This window comes from Chamaea fasciata, unplaced genomic scaffold (assembly GCF_029207755.1).
Source record: "Chamaea fasciata isolate MVZ Bird 193981 ecotype frontalis unplaced genomic scaffold, bChaFas1.0.hap1 SCAF_3, whole genome shotgun sequence".
In the NCBI taxonomy this organism is placed as follows: Eukaryota; Metazoa; Chordata; class Aves; order Passeriformes; family Sylviidae; genus Chamaea; species Chamaea fasciata.
The window spans coordinates 74,863,121-74,882,105 of record NW_027094088.1 but is presented as its reverse complement, the minus strand read 5'-3'; the positions used below and the strand labels follow the sequence as shown (position 1 = coordinate 74,882,105).

The window sequence follows — 18,985 nt, the reverse complement described above, 5'->3', positions numbered from 1 at the left end:
AGAAAATTGCCTTGGAGCCCTACCTAATATTTCTTCTGAAAAAAATCTCCCTAGAGACCTACCGAATACTCCTGGAAAAAATAATGCTCATCTGCAATAGTGTTTAAGTGATTGTTTGGCAGATCAGTGTAAATACTCTGACCATTGTTTAAATTCTGGGCAATCTGCTTTAACGCATCATATTTTAGAAAAGCATCATATAATGCCATAGTATATTGAATATGTAGGAAAAAATCTCCAAACAGTCTTTCTCCAATATCAGGTTCTCTAATTAGAAAATAAGATATCTGTGGGATATTATTGGAAGTTCTGAATGTTCTTCAAATGTCCAGTTTCACCCTGCATGGAGTAAAACTACAGAGGGTTAAGGTTACAATAATCTTCAAATCAATTCACTCAGTGTCTCAAATGGCTTCATAAGCATATAAAATCTTACATCAGACTCTCTGCAATGGAGATCACAAGTGAAATAAAGTTGAGAGACCTTAGAGTGCAGCTAAAGAATCTGTGATCATTCTCACCCTCCAGCAAAAACCTGTGATAAGTATGTTTCTTAGAAACATATCAAAGGGTGAAAACAAGATCAGTTGATTCTGTTGCCCTATCAAGGTCTAGGAAAAACCCTATGAAAATTCCATTTTAGGATTTTTTCTGGTAAGAGTAGTTGGAACTCACTATCAGTTTCTGAGAACACCAGTGGTTGCTGAAAGCCCTCCTAATCTTGTACTTTGATGCCTCTAATCTAAATCATTCATATGGGTTCAAATCTATAATCCTAATTAGAATTTTGTTTCACTTCTGCAACTTCCAAGCCATCTCAAACGCAATGGCATTTCTAAATGTTAAACAATAAAAGTACTGTGTTTTTAGCAAATGAGTGCATCTCAAGTTCACTGCTGCACTTTCTACTTGGCTACAGAATCTATATATGAACTGAATATTAAAAATAAATTGATGTTACATTTGGAAGGACCACATGTTATTTGATAGCTTCAGAAATCTACTTTGAAACTATGAAACATATACAATCCAATTAATTAAAAAATTATTAAATTCTCTTCAGCCTGAGTATTAGAAGCTATTACAGTCACTATTTCCTGATGAGACTATGACGAACGGAAATGTATGCCATGACACAGTGTAAGAAGTGAAGTAAAAATGGCAATGTCTGGAATTTAGAAACTTTCCTCACTGCATTCCTGCAGTGGGGGTATGAATTCAGCTGTGTGACCTTGTTGGCTTTAGTGGGAGTCATGCAGCAATATCTGGCAAATGGGTTTGTCTACACATTCCCATGGCTGGCGTTCACTAATAGGACTGTGGCCACAGAAATACTGATTATCCAAACTATTTTATTATGATTCTCCCATATAGCAGGGTAACCATAATATAATCTATATTTATGTCCATTTTCACATTTACCTTTGCTCAAACAGTAAAGCTACATTGACATCAGAAACTGTCTCCTTGTGTACAAGTAGCTAACCAAAAACTCGACTTTTTGCAGCTCCCACACTTTTCAAATAAATGTATCAGTTCTTGCAAGGGCTAAAACCAGTTAGGCCTTTAGCATCTCTAGCAAGGAAGAAGTTCCTGCCTAGTTACTGACCCCCATTTTGACCTCTAATCAACAGATAAAGAACTATTCAGTGCCCTGGACACACCTTGCAGGAAACCCTTCTGATGTGTCTGCCAACATATTGAGAGCAGCTTGTTAGAGTTTAGAAAGATTCCTTGAAAACTCATCTGGCTTACCCCACATGCTTGCTGTGGATAACACTACCTGCTATGACACTGGACAGTCTTTCTTCCTCCTATTTAAAACAGCACTAGGTTAAAGCAACCTGGACTGTGCACCACGGTCCCCGAGTACATTACAGTAACTATTATGGTACTCTTTTACCACAGTACATCACAAGATGTGTTGCAGCTATATTTAGGTCCTGCATTGTAAGGACAATTCTCTGTAGGTGGAATTGAAAGCCTGATTTGCTGAAGATATTAAAAATATCATCAGAGAGGTTGGATAAGAAATACTGCTGTACACAGCTTGGAGCTAAGAGAGAAACTTTCAGACAAGTTACCCTCTGTGCTGTATTTTATAAGAATATTTTTTGAAAAATATTTAAAACAAAATCATATAACTGTACCATAACAGGGAGCAGTGTAAAACAATCTGTCACTAACAATAGCTATTAGATACAGAATATGGCAGTAGCAACATATTACTATTATTATAATGCTGAAATATCTGCCAGAACAGAAGCTCTGACTTATTTTTTTAGCACCTGAAAGTCAAAATCTTAAGGTAATGATGCAAAGATACAGTAAGTTAGCTACACGTAAAATTAATGGATTGAGTTACTGTAAGAAATCAAAATATTACAAGTCCTGAAAAAAGGGTGAGGGTGAGTGCAAGGCTTGTCATAAGAATACCACTGAAGAGTCTGAGAACTCTCACCTAAAAATTTGAGGGCTCATTTGCAAGCTTTAAGTAATGTCATACAGGAGAAAAAGAAGGTGCTCATTATTTCTGCTGCTGACACAGAAGCAAGAAAAAACAACGAGATACCACTGGCCAGTCAAAATTTGAACTAAAGCAATCTACTGTCTCTTTATACCTCTGAGTAGAGTGGACTGTTGTATATATTCAAAAGACAGTGGGGATGCTATATCAGAAACCTCATTTGCCTGCTCAGATAGGACTTGATTCAGTAAAACTATTAAGTAAGTACCATGGGATAATCACAGTGTAATTCCGTCCTTCTCTCTTTTTGAAACAAATGCAAACACAGTAATAAATAAGTCACAGATTAAGAGAAGCAAACTCTTAACTTCATTTTACCACACTTTGGAGATGCAAAAGTTAAGTCCCTCAGTTTAAGCTTACCCTCCTCAAGAGTCAATGGAAGCAGGTGGGCATTTCTGAATAATGACTCATCCTCCTAAAATAAGTTTCTTGGATAGAACGGATGATTCACTACCTGAAAATACCTAGAGAGCATATGGGAGTAGTTTAGATTAGATGCCTAATCTAGTGCTGAAAGTTAGATAAAATGAATCTGTAACACAGTAACAATTGATATTTCCCAGAATCCAGAAATTAACAAAAAAAAAAAACCCACCAAAAAATAAAATAAAAAAAAAACCACAAACCAAACCAACACAAAAGAAGATGCATTAATTTGCCTCAATCTCGTAGACTTACATTGCCTTTTAGAGCTGGCAAGTGGTTAGTTTATTCTTGAAAACGTTCAAAGCAAATGCCATTAAAAGACATTTACCCGAGCCGAAAAATGCACTAAAAAAGTGACATTTTACTGTTTCTTTTACTTCTCACATTGCTATTATGGAAAGGAGACACACAGTTCAGGAAACCATAATGAATCCCATTATTAAATTTCAAATATAAACCTCTTAAAGCAACGTGCATTACACTGTAAGACAAAAAAACCAGCACAAAATCATGCTCATTCAAAACACTGGCGCACTAAGAACTTTAAGAAACATCCAGCCTGTCCCTAAAACCCACCAGCCTACACTGACCAAAGAAAAAAATCCAAGTTCAATTCACTGCCTTGTCAAATGGATGTTTCAAAGTGGTAGAACTGGATATATACCCCCTGCAGATTTAAAAATGGTCGATGTTTCCCAGCTCCAAATCTCTACTGGAGCTAGAGGGCCTTTTTTTAAACAAAATATCTCAGCATATAATACATAGAAACTGGAAGAAATAGGCTTTTATTCTCAAATTGAAGCATCCTCTGTATAAGTTTCACATGAGGATATTTCATAGCAATGTATGTCTTGAATTATTTCTTCAGCAGGAAGAAGTTTCATTCGACATGCAACTCTTTCCGTGGGACAGGAGTGAACTGGCACTGAGAGACTGCCACAGTCCTCGTGTTATACTAGTCCTGCTGGCAAGGAAACATCAGAGACATTAAAAAGTCATGCATTTGTTATTTTTAATATTCTCTTGAAAGACAATAATCCCAATTTGTGGCAAACATGTCTAAACTGATTCCTCAGATTCAGGGGAATGTCAGGGAACAGCAGGAAACTCTGGACAACAGCATGTTCTGACAGGCATATTTAGAAAAAAGTTTCTTTTTCCAGAAGTTTAAGCACATTACTATCTAACCCATAACAGCACTCCCTCTGCATTTGTCAGGAATGGTTGCATTATTGGTATTGAATGAAAGGGTCAGAAAAGCAATAAATGCACAGATTTTACTAAGCATATTTTACTATTTTACACACTCGTAAACCAAAGTTTTCTATTGAACTCGGAGATCAGCAGCATATCTTATTGTTTGAGGCACAGTTAATATAGAAGCCTGTGATTAAAAATCCCTGACTGGAAATGAGTTACATTAAAATATCACTGGCTAGATAGGCTAATTGGAAAAAAATGTCAAAATTTGACTTCTTGAGACTTGTTCACTAAGAAATTTTCATGAAGTCTGGATAAGAAAAGTGATATATAGGTCATAAATGCATTACAAATACCAGGGTTTTTTTCTCTACAAGAGCCATTATACTTCCATGTCAGAAATATTTGCTCAGGTTTATATTTACATCATGCTTGCTTTTAGTCCCTCTGTCTAGGGCAGACCTCCATCAGAAGATTGGCTCTAGGGGGTCAAAGCACAGTGCCTGTATCATGGTATTATGTAATAGTAATTGAAATGATTCAGGCTCTTTATCTTCCACCCCCAAATAACTTGAGTTTTGCAAACCAGGTCCTTTGAAAATGGTACCACCTTCCTTGGGCAAGACGTGCATTTTTCATCACCACGAATGGCAGCTTTGTCATTTTCCACTCCAACTGGGAAGAAGGCCAGTACAAAGGACTATAGTAATCTCATCACTTTTACATATTCAAAATGCAGTAAGAAATGTGTAGCAGTAGAGTCTTCCCTTTCCCACTGTGGCTGTATCTATCTTTGAAGACCAATTCTAAATTCCAGGATTCATTTTATGGAACTTAGTATGGATGTCTGTAAACATAAATGACAGTGATGATATTGATGACAACAATATGTAAGTACACATACACAACAATCATACATCACGGAATATTTTGATTTGAAAGGGATCTGCAAGGATCATCAAGTGCAATTCTTAAGTGGATCTCTGATAAGAGGATTGAGCCCACAGTCTTGGTGTTATTAGCACCATGCTCTAAGTATACTCCTCGAAAAAATTATTTTGCTCTGGAGAGTGTCATACGTTTTACACTGGCGTCTGCCTAGGTTCAAAAACCTAGGACCTGCTGTAGAAACATAACCCAAAATTTTCCATGCCAAATTATTCTTGAGAATAATTAACCATCAGCAGCAGAATTAAGGAATTCTGGTTTCCCAGTTTACAGATTATGCACTTTCCCCTACATTAACTACATATTTCTCTTTGTTCCTTGCAATTTTGGATATAACAAAATGTACTGAAGCCAGTACAAACAATAACTGCTCTATGTCACTCTAACACCAATTTTAAAGTAGTGCTAGTATCAAAATTCTGAAAACCACTAATTTTCTCAACATTTTTATAAAACATAAGAATCATTCCAGCTATGCAATTGACCTGTGGCAACACTGCAAAATCTTTACTGCTGTAAGACTGAAAGCTATGATCAATTAATCAGATTTCCTGCAACTTATTTATTCCAAACCCTTGCTTAAATGATTTAAAGCCTACCACATAAAATGAAGAAACAGTTAAAGAAGAGAACCTATTTCTAATCACACATTCATTTTTAAAAGCCATCCAGTCACTTGATACACATAATAGAAGCAGAGACAGTGGTGATCTTAAAACTGAGCTCCAAAATTTCTACATAGATCGGAGTGGGAGAAATATAACGGGTTCAGATTCCCAGGCATTTTGTCCTTGATTATTTTTACTTCATATACTCTCACAGAGAAGTCATGGGGAAACAGATTGCCCTTTCTAAAATCTCAATCCCTTTAAACTGGGTAAGGTTTAACATTCAGAATCAGCCATCTGGAAAAAAATCCATCACACAAAAGGTATATACAAGGTATAGAACGCTCTGGAAAAGGTGTGAGCCATTTCAGATCTGATATGAGTGTAGATCTGAAGTTGAACATAATCCTTATCTGCAGCTTTAGGTCAGTCCAATTCTGTTTTCAATTTATTTACCTGTCTGAGTATACAGATAGTGGTTCATGGTGGTATCATCGTTCTCATGTGATAAGCCATCTCCCAGAACAGCCAGCCAAACATGAGCTGCAGAGTATTCCTGGGACTGTACTAGACTGAGTCGAGATACTCATTAAGCCAAACACCAGTTATTGCTACAAGGCGTAATGGCCGCAAGGGCTTTCCCTGGAAGAAGAGAGACCTAAATTTAAGTCCTTGTGTAATCAATACATGTGTTTTATTAAAGTCGTAGGTTCTTGAGGAAAAGAGTGGACATGAGATAACTGTACCACCTCTATAGGCAGGAGTTGCATTAAATGCCTGGACACTGGCAGGGCTTTGGTGTGACTTAAGCACCTCCATCAGAGCCAGAGAAGGACACAGCTGCCTTTGGATATGTCCAAAGAACTTTGCATAGCTTAGAAGTGTAGACGCCTGCTGACCCTCAGTACCTTCACAAGGAAGCATCTAACTAGAGGATATGTTTACTTAATTTCTCTGAAAATTAGTGTCTCTTATGCCTCACTGGTCACTTCATAAAACTTTGGATAGTAATAAATCTTTCTTTCATGGTGTCAGAAGAAACATTTTTAAAAGAAACTGTGAATGTAATTATCAGAACAGTTAGAAAATATTTGGATTTCTCTGCCAACAACTGCTTTGTATATGCTGTTCTTACCTTTGGGGAGATATTTTTAACTCATATATTTAGAATATTTCCTTATTTACTTATTTCCAGATTGTACATATTGTACATGTACCATGATTAGTGGGTTAAGTTGCATGATATTGTAAAGTCACTGAGTTCTATTGAACAAATATTGAAATTCACCTCATGCAAATTCTACTCTAGAAAACTACACCACTTACAGAGTCATAAAAACTGAACACAAGAAAGAAAAGAACAAGACCAAAGGGGCTTACTCAAACATTTAAAAGGGTATTGGAAGTAATTGACGGGCTTGGAGTTTCCCCTCCTTTATCATTTGTACTTTGTATTTAGCTGGGCCCATGGATAAAGGCAAATTAAGAGGACAGAATGAAATCTCTATCCTCAAAAAGCTGAATATCCAGGTGTGCTTTTTTACATAAGCAAGGTGCAAATATGTATTTTTACTCTGACACAAAGCTGCATAGAAGATGACACTACTTTTTGTGACTCAAGAAACACTCCTGTATTTCATTTCCCTCTGCTCTTACAGCTGGAATAACCATTCCTCTTTTAATGTCACTAAAGTGTATTACAGGTGATTGCTTTTCTCTGAAAAATTATGGATGCTGAAACATATTTGGGACTAGATTTTGGGATTTTTTCCCCCCTTGGTCATGCTCTGGTGTACCTCTACATTTGAGTAGAGGCTGAACTTTGAATTAATTTACCACGGATGGTGATATGGTTTGTGCTGATCTTTTGCTCCTGCAGGAGCTTTCCCATTGGTCAAAAAACAGCTTTCAAGGAAGGAGACTCCAAAACAGACCCTGGCCAGGGTACTATTTGTGGCCTGTGTCTGAGGATAGTATTTCATCATTTTTTGTGCTGTGTTTTGCTTTGTCCTCTTTGTACATATTACAGTTTCAGCCCCCCAGGAGACATTCTGCAGAATCTGTTGCTTAGTAATAGTAACCTTCATGGAAATTAGCTTGAACTTCAAAAGAACAAAACACCTTTCATTAGTCACAGGTTTTCAGTTAATGAATTCCTCTGAGAAAGTTGATTAGAAAAGCAAACTTTCCAGAATCAAGTGCCACCAATGTTGACCTAGGATGAATTACTTTCTGGAAAGTGCCGTTTCTTTGTCCGCTTTAAATTATATTTGAGATTGTTTCTACCAACAGTCAGGCTTACCTTGACAATGGCACTAATAAAATTAGGTTTCATGTAAGTGGAGCCAGGATCTCATATAGAAAGCAGCCAGAAAAAGTTACTACTGTCATGTAGTCTGGCCTCCCATGTAACATAAATCACATGAATTGTGCTAACAAAAGCACCTCTCAAATAATCTCAATATAAAATACTTTCAGAAATTTTCTTTTTTCTTGAAGACCTGCTTTAGTTAAAAAAAAAAAAAAAATTCCTGTTGTGTGATAAAGATGAGGCATTAAGGACCAGAAGGACACAGAATTGCTGCAGACTCCTATTGGGAGGGTCAGAGGTAGGGACCTACACCTGCTGCCCTGGGACTAAAGAAGTCAGCCACTTCTGCAGGCTGCCACAGGCCATCCAGGCGACAGAAAAGCAGCTGTTTAGTAGAAATGCTTGGCAGGACCGCCACTTTCCTGCTGAAGTCCTGGTTTCCATCCCCCACAGCACCTACCTGAAATCCTACATTTCCAGTTCACGTGGAGGAAGGCAGGGATCTAACAACAAAGGACTCATCTCCTTTAAAACACAGATGCATGGAAAAGGACTTATCTCTCAGCAGGATGGTTCAGCATGCGCTGCTGAAGAGGCAAAGCGAGACCTGAATGCCTCTCACACCACTCACCTGGGAGGCACAGCACAGTGCAAGAGGCCACAAAACTTTGTGGGGACAGAATGAGGGGAACAGGAATGAATGAGATGCTGGTGCCTGGAGATCAGGACATGTAAGGATGCATGCCGGACAAGATTGCTCCTGCATTTCACATCAGGTAATACCCAAATAAAATCTGAAATCAAACGGGCAGTTAGGGTTATCTTCAAGGATTCTGACTTGCCCAGATTAGTAGGATGCAAAGTCAGGTCCCCTCAAGACTTGAGTCCGTTGGCTTTGTTCTTACCTAAATTTAGTCTTACAAAACTTCCATTGCTCCCTCTATCTAGTCTAATAAAATAGATACAAGAGCAGCTCAGCCTATGCAGTGATGTCTTCTGGATTTCTAAATCTGACATAACAGAAATGGAACAATTAACAGAACTTTAAAAACTCATGCTAGAAGGTTGGGTAATTTTAGAAGTGACTTTATAAGTCTTGTCTATATTGGAACATGAGAAATCAAAGACCAAGTTATTAAAGACACAAGGACAACGCATTCTAGTTTAACAATACTAACTCCCATTGCAGGTGTTCTCACATATAAGCAAAGGGCTCTAATTCCTTCTGAAAAATTGGACCAAACTGAGCCAAATTTAATTTTTCAGGAGAAAATCCACATCATGGTTACAAGTGCAGGAATTTGCATCTCATCTACAAAGAAGCACTAGAGGAAGTGAATCAAGTTCTACAATGCCCAATTTTTTTTCCAGTGGAGTTATCAGAAATAAATAAAGAAAAAAAGTTTAGGGTTTTTCATGCTGTTACTCTCACTCCTTTTGGAAGGTAACCTTCCAGAGTAGCTCCTAAAAACTTGAAAACATCCACTCATCTCCACTGGCTGCAAAAGAGCCTCAAGTGACTGGTGGAGCTATCTATGCTATAGATAGCTAATGTATCAGAAGTGTATCTCATCATATACACTTGCTTCTGCATATGTCCAGAAGTGCTGCAGTACTGATGGCAGTAAGCAATGCCTATCCCAAGCCAGAATTTACAAAATAGGCTTTACGTTATCTATGCCACAGAGAAGATCCACTCGTAGGCGTTTTCAGAGCTTAACCAAAAACTTAGGCTGCAAACAAAGGCCCATAAATAAAATAGAAAGTCTTGGCAAACCACTCCCTTAACCAAATAATTCAGTAGTGAAAATAGTAGGAAGGAGTTGTGGTTTCAACTGTTCTCAGGATTCCAGGGGATTTTCAACAGTCTCTCCTCAGATCTTGAATTGGTGGATTACCTAATCTCAGTTAGGAACAGAAAGGGCACCCTCCCTCACCTCTGTAAAAGCTGTTCCACATTTAAAGACTAATTAAATGTTCAGCAAAAGGGACACACCTGGGCTGGAGTAGTTACTGCACTGATGGAGAGAGCCTGGCTTCCACTGCTGCTCTCCCGATGGTTAAGCTGTAAATTCTACAACATCTGGTACCAAACAGTGGCTGGAGCACATCCTCCCACTTTCTTCCCACACTCACCCTTTCTCTCCAGACCAAGGAGTGTTAAGTGTGAAAGAGTTCACAGGAGGGGCTGATGGTACCACTCATCTCCTCTAGATCAGACACAGAACACAGGCTTCAATTCCCCTTCAGCGAGGAAGGCAAAGAAACTCAAGTCCAGGGAACCAAATTCAGAATTACTATTCTCACAGCTAAAGTGTCAACAAAGAAGCAAGATGGAAGAGATTTAATTTCATCTCTCTTCCTCTGAATTACTTTTATAGAAAAAGGCAGCACTGACACCCAAAAGAACAGCAGAGCACAAACTATAGCACTGAGATTTTCACATAGGTTTCTGTGGCTCCCTCTTGCATCCTGGGTGTTCAGGCAATACCCTCAGCCACCAAAACTTCTGTCTTTGACACAGAGCAAAAGCCCAGTAAATCAAAGGAAGATATTGTTAAATTTATTACAGCTCTGATTACATCCCCTCTGGAGATCAGATTAACCGGCTCTTGGAAGAACTGTCATTTATTTCACTAGACCTTCTCTTTCAAGACAGGGAAATGTTAGTGGAATTTCTACTCATGATGGCAAAAAGTCCTAATTTCATTTCAGGTCAACTACAGAGGTTTGGATTGCAGTAACCTATTGAAGGCAGAGCACCGATTAAATGAGGAGTATATCTCATTATTGCTATGTTCTGTGCCTACAAATTGGCAAAGCTGGTCATGAAGACAGGATAATAATATAAACCAGGAACAAGTCCTACTTTGGTATTTAGGAACACTATGTTACTTATCAGCAGTACTGTAATGATTTGGTATCAAACTGCATTCACCATCACACAGTAAGGCAGAACAACACAACCCAACAGTCTGTGCATAAATATCCATTTTATAATATCCAATTTTAAAAACGAACACTGTCTCTGTAAGGGACACTTAAGAAGTCCCATTACAACTCAGATTTTCCTCTACCACACAGTGCAGCCACTGACTTATGGCTGTTTTACCACTTATATCTGAGCAGAATTGTGGCTGTCTCCATGTATGCCATTTCGTTTTGAGAGCAAGCTGTAGGAACTTCTGTTATGCTGGAAGATCACTGGTGGACCCTGTGCCCAGAACACTCAGACACAGGTCAGCTCAGGGATTCTTATTCAGTCATGAATTGGCTGCAGATGGATGAAGCTCAGTCGCTGAAAGATGAGGTAGAATAAAACTAGCACCACTGGGGGTAAAACAAGGATCCTGCACTAGCACTAGAGGCAAACATAAGTGCAGAGGTGGTAAAACTCATCCTCAGTCTGTCATTGACGGTCCAACCTAAAGACAGGAAAGAGTGGCAGGGGGTGAGAGGTTTGCTGTCTCCGCAGCTTGCCTAGGGACCTCCACCTCCTCCTGCTACCACTGTATCTGCTGCAACACAGTGGTGCAGAAGGAGCTGTCTTGGGGGGATTGGGGTCACCTGGAGAGGATAAGGGAGGAAAAAGTGGCTGTTGCAGAGGCATGGAGTCTCAGAAAGAGCACTTCAGCAGCTGAGCACAGCCATTTTCATGCAACCAGAAATATATATCCCCTCTCAGGCACTCTTTGGGGTCATGTCTTTATAACTTAAGAGAAATTATTCCAGAAGAATTTCTGCTAAATCATTGTCAAGCTGAAAGTTTTCCCCAAAACAGCCAAGATGCTGAACTTTTTTCACTCTACTAATATGGGGAATAATCCATCACATAGAAACAAGCAGCATTTGAATCATAAAGGTCACTGCCCTGTATTGATATGAATCATGCCCTGCAGTACTACTGCCTACTTTATTTATTGCACAGCAAGATCTTAATTACTGAGCACAAGCTAAAAGGTAGGTCACCCAGTTCAGGTAGTATTTTAGGAAAGTTACTTTCTTAATGGGCTCTCTCCCTGCTTGCTGGATATCGTTCCAGTTGTTCTAGATATCTTGACATGTCTCTATCCCAGTGTCTCAGAAAAGAGCATTCTGCAAATGCTTTATACAAGAAACATTTTTGGCTTAGACAAAACCACCTCAATCAGGCATTCCTGGTTATTTCACAGACAGATAAAAAAAGTGTTTGAAACTATGGAGGTGGGTATTAAATACAAGAAACAAGTGCATGTACAAACAAGAGAGTCAATTCTAAAGACTTTCGCTATATATCTGGAGAATATTTATGTTTATTTTCTTTTTTTTGTTGTTTCTCACGTGTTTTCATGGGTCTATTATGTACAGAAAAGACAATGTCATTCTACTTAACAGCTTGTTTTAAAACAATTCAAGGTTTCTCTACATCAGAAAATGACTAGTCCTCAAAAATCAACCCCCCCCAAAAAAAACAAACAAAAAACCCCAAACCAAACAACAACAACAAAAAAACCCAACCAACCAAAAAAAAAAACCCCACCCAACAACAACAACAAAAAATCCAGTTCAAAGTAGTGGCAAAATAGTGGCTCCTGGAAAACTGGACTTGTTTTATTCCTCACCCATTCCAACCACAACAAACTTGTGCTCTGAATTTTAAGTTTTCACACTAAAATAAATTTACATCTCTCTCAAGGAGGGCATTGTTGAATGATTTAAGAATTAAAAAATCTCAAATGGTTTTAGAAAGATCACTGAAATCTTACAGTTATTTATGCATATGCCCAAAATAAAATACGAAAGCATTAAGCATATAAGTGAAAAAAATAGTGACAGAAAGCAATAAGAGGCAAAACAACTTTCTTCTGTATATACAGAAATATTTTTACATAACAAGAAATGTCAAAAATACACAATTTTGAGTACAAAAGAATCATTTCAGCAATAGATTTGTACAACTGAGAACTGTGTAAGCAGCATGCTCTGACTGAATTAAACTGCAACATACTTCAAAATACATTCATTTAAATCCTCCATACTGAAGATGTCTGAAAATAGAACATGTGGGAATACAGATTAGTAATGACTATCATCTCTGGAGAGGAAGAAAATTATAATTCCCCAGTAAAGTCAAGAAGGATCAGTCTGAGTTTTTAAAATCCTTGGTCTTGGTCAAGACGATTAAATTGCCTCAGGAGATCCACTTCTGGCAATATGTATATGTTTTAATATTACAAATCTCGGCGAAGTTGTGGAGGATTCTCGGCAGGATCACAGACAGCAAGACTGAGCAGTTCAGAGGTCTTCAACTTGGTCCTGGGACTTCAGCTGTAATTATCAAGGCACTGCTCTCAAGACAGTACATAGACACAATAGCACAAATGATTCTGTAAACATGTAATTACCCTGGGGATACTTCTACACCACCTTCTTTCTTTTCTTGAACACCCTTTTGTTCACTACATGCTTTGATCACCTCAAAAAATCTGGAAAGTGTGAATACTGTATCACTATAGAAATCACCTCTGAATTTGGGCCACGAAATTTGAGTTTCTTTTCTCTAAGGATCAGCAGATGCAGCTTTGACCAGAAACCTTGTTACAGTCAGTGTAAACAAACGTTTAATTATAAAGACAAATTAACTGTCTTTGATGTTTGCATTTTATTCTTCACAGCCAGTAAGTATCAGAGATCACAAAAATGCCACAAAATGTTTTACTCTCCTCCTTAAGGAATGTAATTTCCCTAATTTTCCTGTATTGTTCATCTTCTTTCCTTCTTGAATTACTGTGTTCTACAACATTCAGATCTCTTGCACCGTAGAGCTGGAAGACAGCAAAAGTACCTGTTCCTGCCATTTAGACAATGTACACTCTGTTACATTAACTCTAAGCACAATTTTGCTGCTTTCAGAGATAAACAGGTATGACAGCTTGGAAATAGAAAATCCATACTAACCAGGTCATAAACTTGTGCTATCAATGTAAATGTAATTGAAAAATAAAAACCTGACTACAAAGACACGCTAAACACTCTGCTTTACAGTGGAACTCCTTTAGATCAGAAAAATCTATACCATCATCAGTAAAACTGACAAGGAAGGGAAAGCATGGACACTGATAACATCACCACTGCCAGGTGCCTTTACATGTAACCCATAGTCTCAGCTGGCAGCTTTTTGTTTTTGTTTTTTTTTAATGAAATTACTGAATTCAAAATTGTTCCTTTTATACTCCTAAAATTTAAATAACAACAACAGTTTTACCAATAGCTGTCAATGAGAAGAACAGAGCTAACTTAAATTAGTTCTTTATTGAAGACCTTTAAAAAAATCTGGGATGTGAACACTTTGTTGCCCTCAAGAAGCAAGCAGTCTCTGGACACCCATACAGGACAAGGCATTTCCTTCCTACACAAGTGTGGATACATAGAAGTAGATAAAATTGCTATTATTTTTGCTCCTCTGGTACAAGAGCAACGGAGAGGTCTCCATACTTTGGAGCACTGAAAGACAGATGGAAGCAAGAGAAGCCCAAACCCTAGCTCTGGTTGTTGTTTGTTGTACATCAATCCCTCTGTTCTCAGTCACAGCCCCAAAAAGCTGATTCTGCAGGCATCCTTCCCAGCCTCTGAGCAACTGTGGATCTGGCCCCAAAGCTCAAACCTAAGTCTTAATTCTACTTGTCTCACTATAAATGTTTAGCTGATTGAAAAAAAAAAAAAAAAAGTATCTGAATTTGGTTTGCTATCATCAAGGAAAATCTTTGTCTTTCTGCTTTCCAGGAGGACACCAGCACAGCCTGACATTAATCAGAAAGGTAGTTTGGCATTTTAGGGAGAGAAGCTGATGCCTAATAGATGAGAAATCCTTGAGGCAGCAGCCTCTACAAAGACAAAGAGGTAATGAAAAAAATCAATGTGAAGTAGCATCAGAGGGAAAAGGGGAATTTAACTTACATCCCCAGAAAACTCTGCTGGCTGACTGTTACAAGGGGTAATTGCTGAAAGAGAGTAGATTTAGAAAAGATACAGGAAGAAATTCCTCTATTTGAGGGTGGTGAAGCACTGGAACAGGCTTCCCAAGGAAGCTGTGGATGTTCCATCTCTAGAAGAGTTCAAGGCCAAGCTGAATGGGGTTCTGAGTAGCCTAGTCTAGTGGAAGGTGTCCCTGCCCACGGCAAGGGGGTTGGAGCAGGATGGTATTTACGGTTCCTTCCAAACCTGTGAAGATTCTGTGACTATTTATGGTTTTGATCCAATCCTTAAATTGTAAAACAAGCAAGTTCAGGATTCTTTTTCTCCCTGCAATTACTTTGTAGGCTAAATCCTAACCTCAGCTATGGTTCATTTGCTATCTGTGTGCTGGTTTACCCTACTATTTCTAATTCTATCCCAACAAATGCCTGACAGCATGATTTCAGCAGTGTAAAGCACATCTAGCCATATGTAAGCTCCAAGCAGAAACAACATTACAACAACACAGGATAAACTGCAGGCCCAAAAATCACTATTTCAGACAGGTTTTCAGGCATATCATCAGGTTTGGATTACTTTTAACAAGTAACAACTACAGTCACCCTTCACCCTGTAACAATTTTAACATGTATTCTTCTCAACCATGTGCTAGCCTAAATCTCAGGTCATGGTACTTTTGTTGCTTTCACTTTCATTCCTCTGTTTTCTCCTTCTAACTCTCCTGAGAACTGAGCAGGTAATTTTGATCAATTGCTAGAAAACCAGAAAATCTATGACTGTACATGCAGCTATACCAACATTAATCGCTCCCCTAGAGCTTACATGGGTCTTTCACTGAAATTTACCAATATAACAAATAATAATAATAATAATACACCTTCAGTACAGAACAAAATATTCAAATGAACAAACTATATAGTAAATTTTGTAAAGTGCACAAAATATGAATGGAAATATAAAAAAATGGTTTTTAATGTTACCATTAAAACTTCAGAAATATTGTTAAATTAGATAGAAATAATCTAATGAGACTTTTTGGCTCTAATATATTGGCAGACAGCAGCAACAATTTTCAAAAAAACAACACCAACTAAATACACCGTATCATAGCAGCATAAAAAAGGTCCCTACAATTAGATAAAATTGCAGGCCTAGTAAGCATAAACCTGACAAGATGTTCCAAATATAGTTTTTATATAAAGAATGGATTTTCATGGAATCCTAGAGGTAACATTTGTTATTCTGTTTACATTGTATTCTGGCAGTAAACCCAACTATAGCAAATCATGTTCCCTCCCTCTATCTTCCCAAAATTGCACAGAGTACTGAAAATTTAATCAAGTTATAAGATATGGCCACACTGAAAAAGCCATATGAAACAAAACAAAATTCAACCTAAAGCCTAAAAAGAAAAGACCCCAACAAACAACAATCATTGTCAAACAACTGCAGTTTCAAACTACCGACCGATGCTCCCCGCACACGTAGATGGCGCTGGGCCGGATGCGCCGCCTCGTATGGCCAGGTAGCTGTGGCAAGAACTTGAAGAATCTGGGCATCAAGTCTAAGCATGCATCATGAAACTTCTTAATCCTCCAGTAGTAAATCAGTGGGTTCAGTGCAGACTTGAGGTAGCAGAGCCAAAGGAGCCAAGTGCTTATCTCAAAAAAGTTGTGCTTGTAGTAGAAGTGGCTGTTGAACGTGGCAATAAGGCTGTAAGTGGTGAACGGTGCCCAGCAGACTATGAAGACAAGGAACAAAATCAAGATGGTTGTGAAGGCACGAGTTTTAAAGCTCATATCAATATTCATCTGAAAAGGTCTCTGTAAGCTCATGAGACCAAGTTTGCTGGCCTGGCTGAGACATATGCTATCAGGGTGGCTATGGATACGAACTGCATTGTGGCGGACGGTGTTGAGTATGCCCATAAAAGAATACAGCATTACCAGGAATGGAATAAAAAAAGAAATTAGCAAGATAATTATCACGTAGGCTCGGTAACCTGGGCTTGTAGAGTAGCCAAATACACACTGAGGTGCTCTCGAGGGTATCTGCAGATTAGGATTCCCTACTGATAATGGAAAAGCAACAACAAAGGATGCTGCCCAGGAAATCACAACAAGGATCTTTGCACGGTAAGGGTTCAGTTTATCTTGCCTCTGAACTATGATAAGAAATCGGTCAATACTAATAATAAGAAGAATGGCTACCCCCTCTATGACAAAAAGCCAGAAGAACATGGCAGAAACTCTGCAAAACACATCCCCAAAAATCCACCGAGTGGTAATGATTGTTATCAGAGCAAATGGCATGTTCAGCACTGCCAGCAGCAGGTCTGCAAAAGCCAGGCTTGCTAAGAGGATATTAATTGCAGATCGCATAGCTGCCTTCTGGTAGACCATCAGGCAGACAACAAAGTTTCCAAGGAAAGAAACCAGGAGGATAAATATCATAGCAGCAGAAAGAATGATCTGGAGTGGCAAACTCAAGCTCCTGAAAACTTCTTGTGATGGCAGGATAGCTGTGGTGTTTACCAGGAAAGTACTTCTCTCAGTGGTGAGCACAGGACCTGAACTATATCTCAATGGCTGTGTTGTGCCACTATGAAGCAAGAACTGGGAAGTGGCAAAATTCGTATAGGCATTTTCATAAACAATGAAAGTAGCATTTGAGGTCCCAGAGTGGGCCAGCGTCAACATTTCTGAGAAAACCATTGCTTCAGGAAAAATGAAAGCAGAACCAAAGGTCTTCAAGGCATTTCATCTTGTTCAGGCAGTATTTTGAACCAGTCATTTAACAATCAAAATTCAAGGTTTGAAAGCATCAAAGTTCTTAAGTTCATGTCAGTGTTTCCATCTGAAAAAGAAGAAAGAAATGTAAATACACGAAGTAAAACTCTCTGAAACCAGTGGAAACCTAATGATTGCTCAGCTTTTCTTAATGAGAATAGTATCCTTAATATATGTTTACACATCAGGTTGACACAATTTACTTAAGCACCAGACCCGGGAGTCTCATAATAATTGGCCTTTCTCTCATAGGTGCAATTGCTGATACTGTATAATACTCTCAACTCACCATGCTTTTTTCCTACCGTAGCCAAGGCTGGAGAACTTTTGTGTTTGAGAATAAACTTTACTGATTAAGGGTGAATAAATCAAACAAGTATTCTTATTTAAATCTCGTAATTTTTGAACTAACTTCGTTATTTTGTTTTGAAATTGCCTACAGGTGGAAACTTTAATAACATTTCTAAATAGCTTAAATAGTATCAGCATATTGCCTATTTACCTGTTCAGTAAGCACTGAAAGCCTATTTATTCAAGTTATTGCACATAATACAGAATTCTTGGTTCCACATCAGTCATCCACATCAGACATGTCAGGAAAAACATGCAGAACATTCTAACTTGTTTTTATGAAATAACTTGTCCACAGGATAAAATAATTTGTTTCATTTAGGGGCTGACTCACATTAAGGTGCAGGAAACCATAACTTCTTTGGTCACTATAACTTTTCCCCTGGCAGTAAGCTGTCCTGCACTTGTCTGAGCATGTTTTTTTAATTCATCCCATATAATTTAACCACGTGTGCTCTCTTTTTCCTTGTAGATTTAATCCTTAGCCATCCTGCTGAACTCCTTCCCTTGTTATTATAGCCATAGAATGGTCTGGGCTGGAAGGTCTAGTTCTGACCCCTCCTGCTTTAGCAGTGACACTTTCCACTAGACCAGGTTGCTCAGAGCCCCATCCACCTGGCCTTGAACACTTCAAGGGACAGGCCATCCACAGAATCCATGGGCAACCAGTACCAGCGCCTCACCAGTCTCACAGTAAAGAATTTCTTTCTAATATCTAGTGTGAATCTCTCCTCCTTCAGCTTTAGACCATTGCCCTGACCTTGTAGAAAGTCCCTCTCCAGCCCTCCTACGCATATTGACACAATGCAACATTTTCCTTTCATAGTTTACAAGCACTGTCCTGTTGCACTATTATTACTAGTATTGT

The 18,985-nt window shown here is 38.5% G+C and overlaps 1 protein-coding gene across 1 annotated transcript in view; it reads right to left on the bottom strand.

Annotated features, from left to right (window-relative positions):
- Nucleotides 1-12,304: 12,304 nt before the first annotated feature.
- GPR63 (G protein-coupled receptor 63) overlaps nt 12,305-18,985 on the bottom strand; it is a 28,687-nt gene continuing 22,006 nt past the window's right edge. Inside the window, exon 4 of the mRNA XM_066179524.1 lies at nt 12,305-17,833. Within this exon, the coding sequence (XP_066035621.1) occupies nt 16,432-17,691 (1,260 nt within the window). The 5' untranslated portion in view covers nt 17,692-17,833 and the 3' untranslated portion in view covers nt 12,305-16,431. The remainder of the gene's footprint in view (nt 17,834-18,985) is intronic.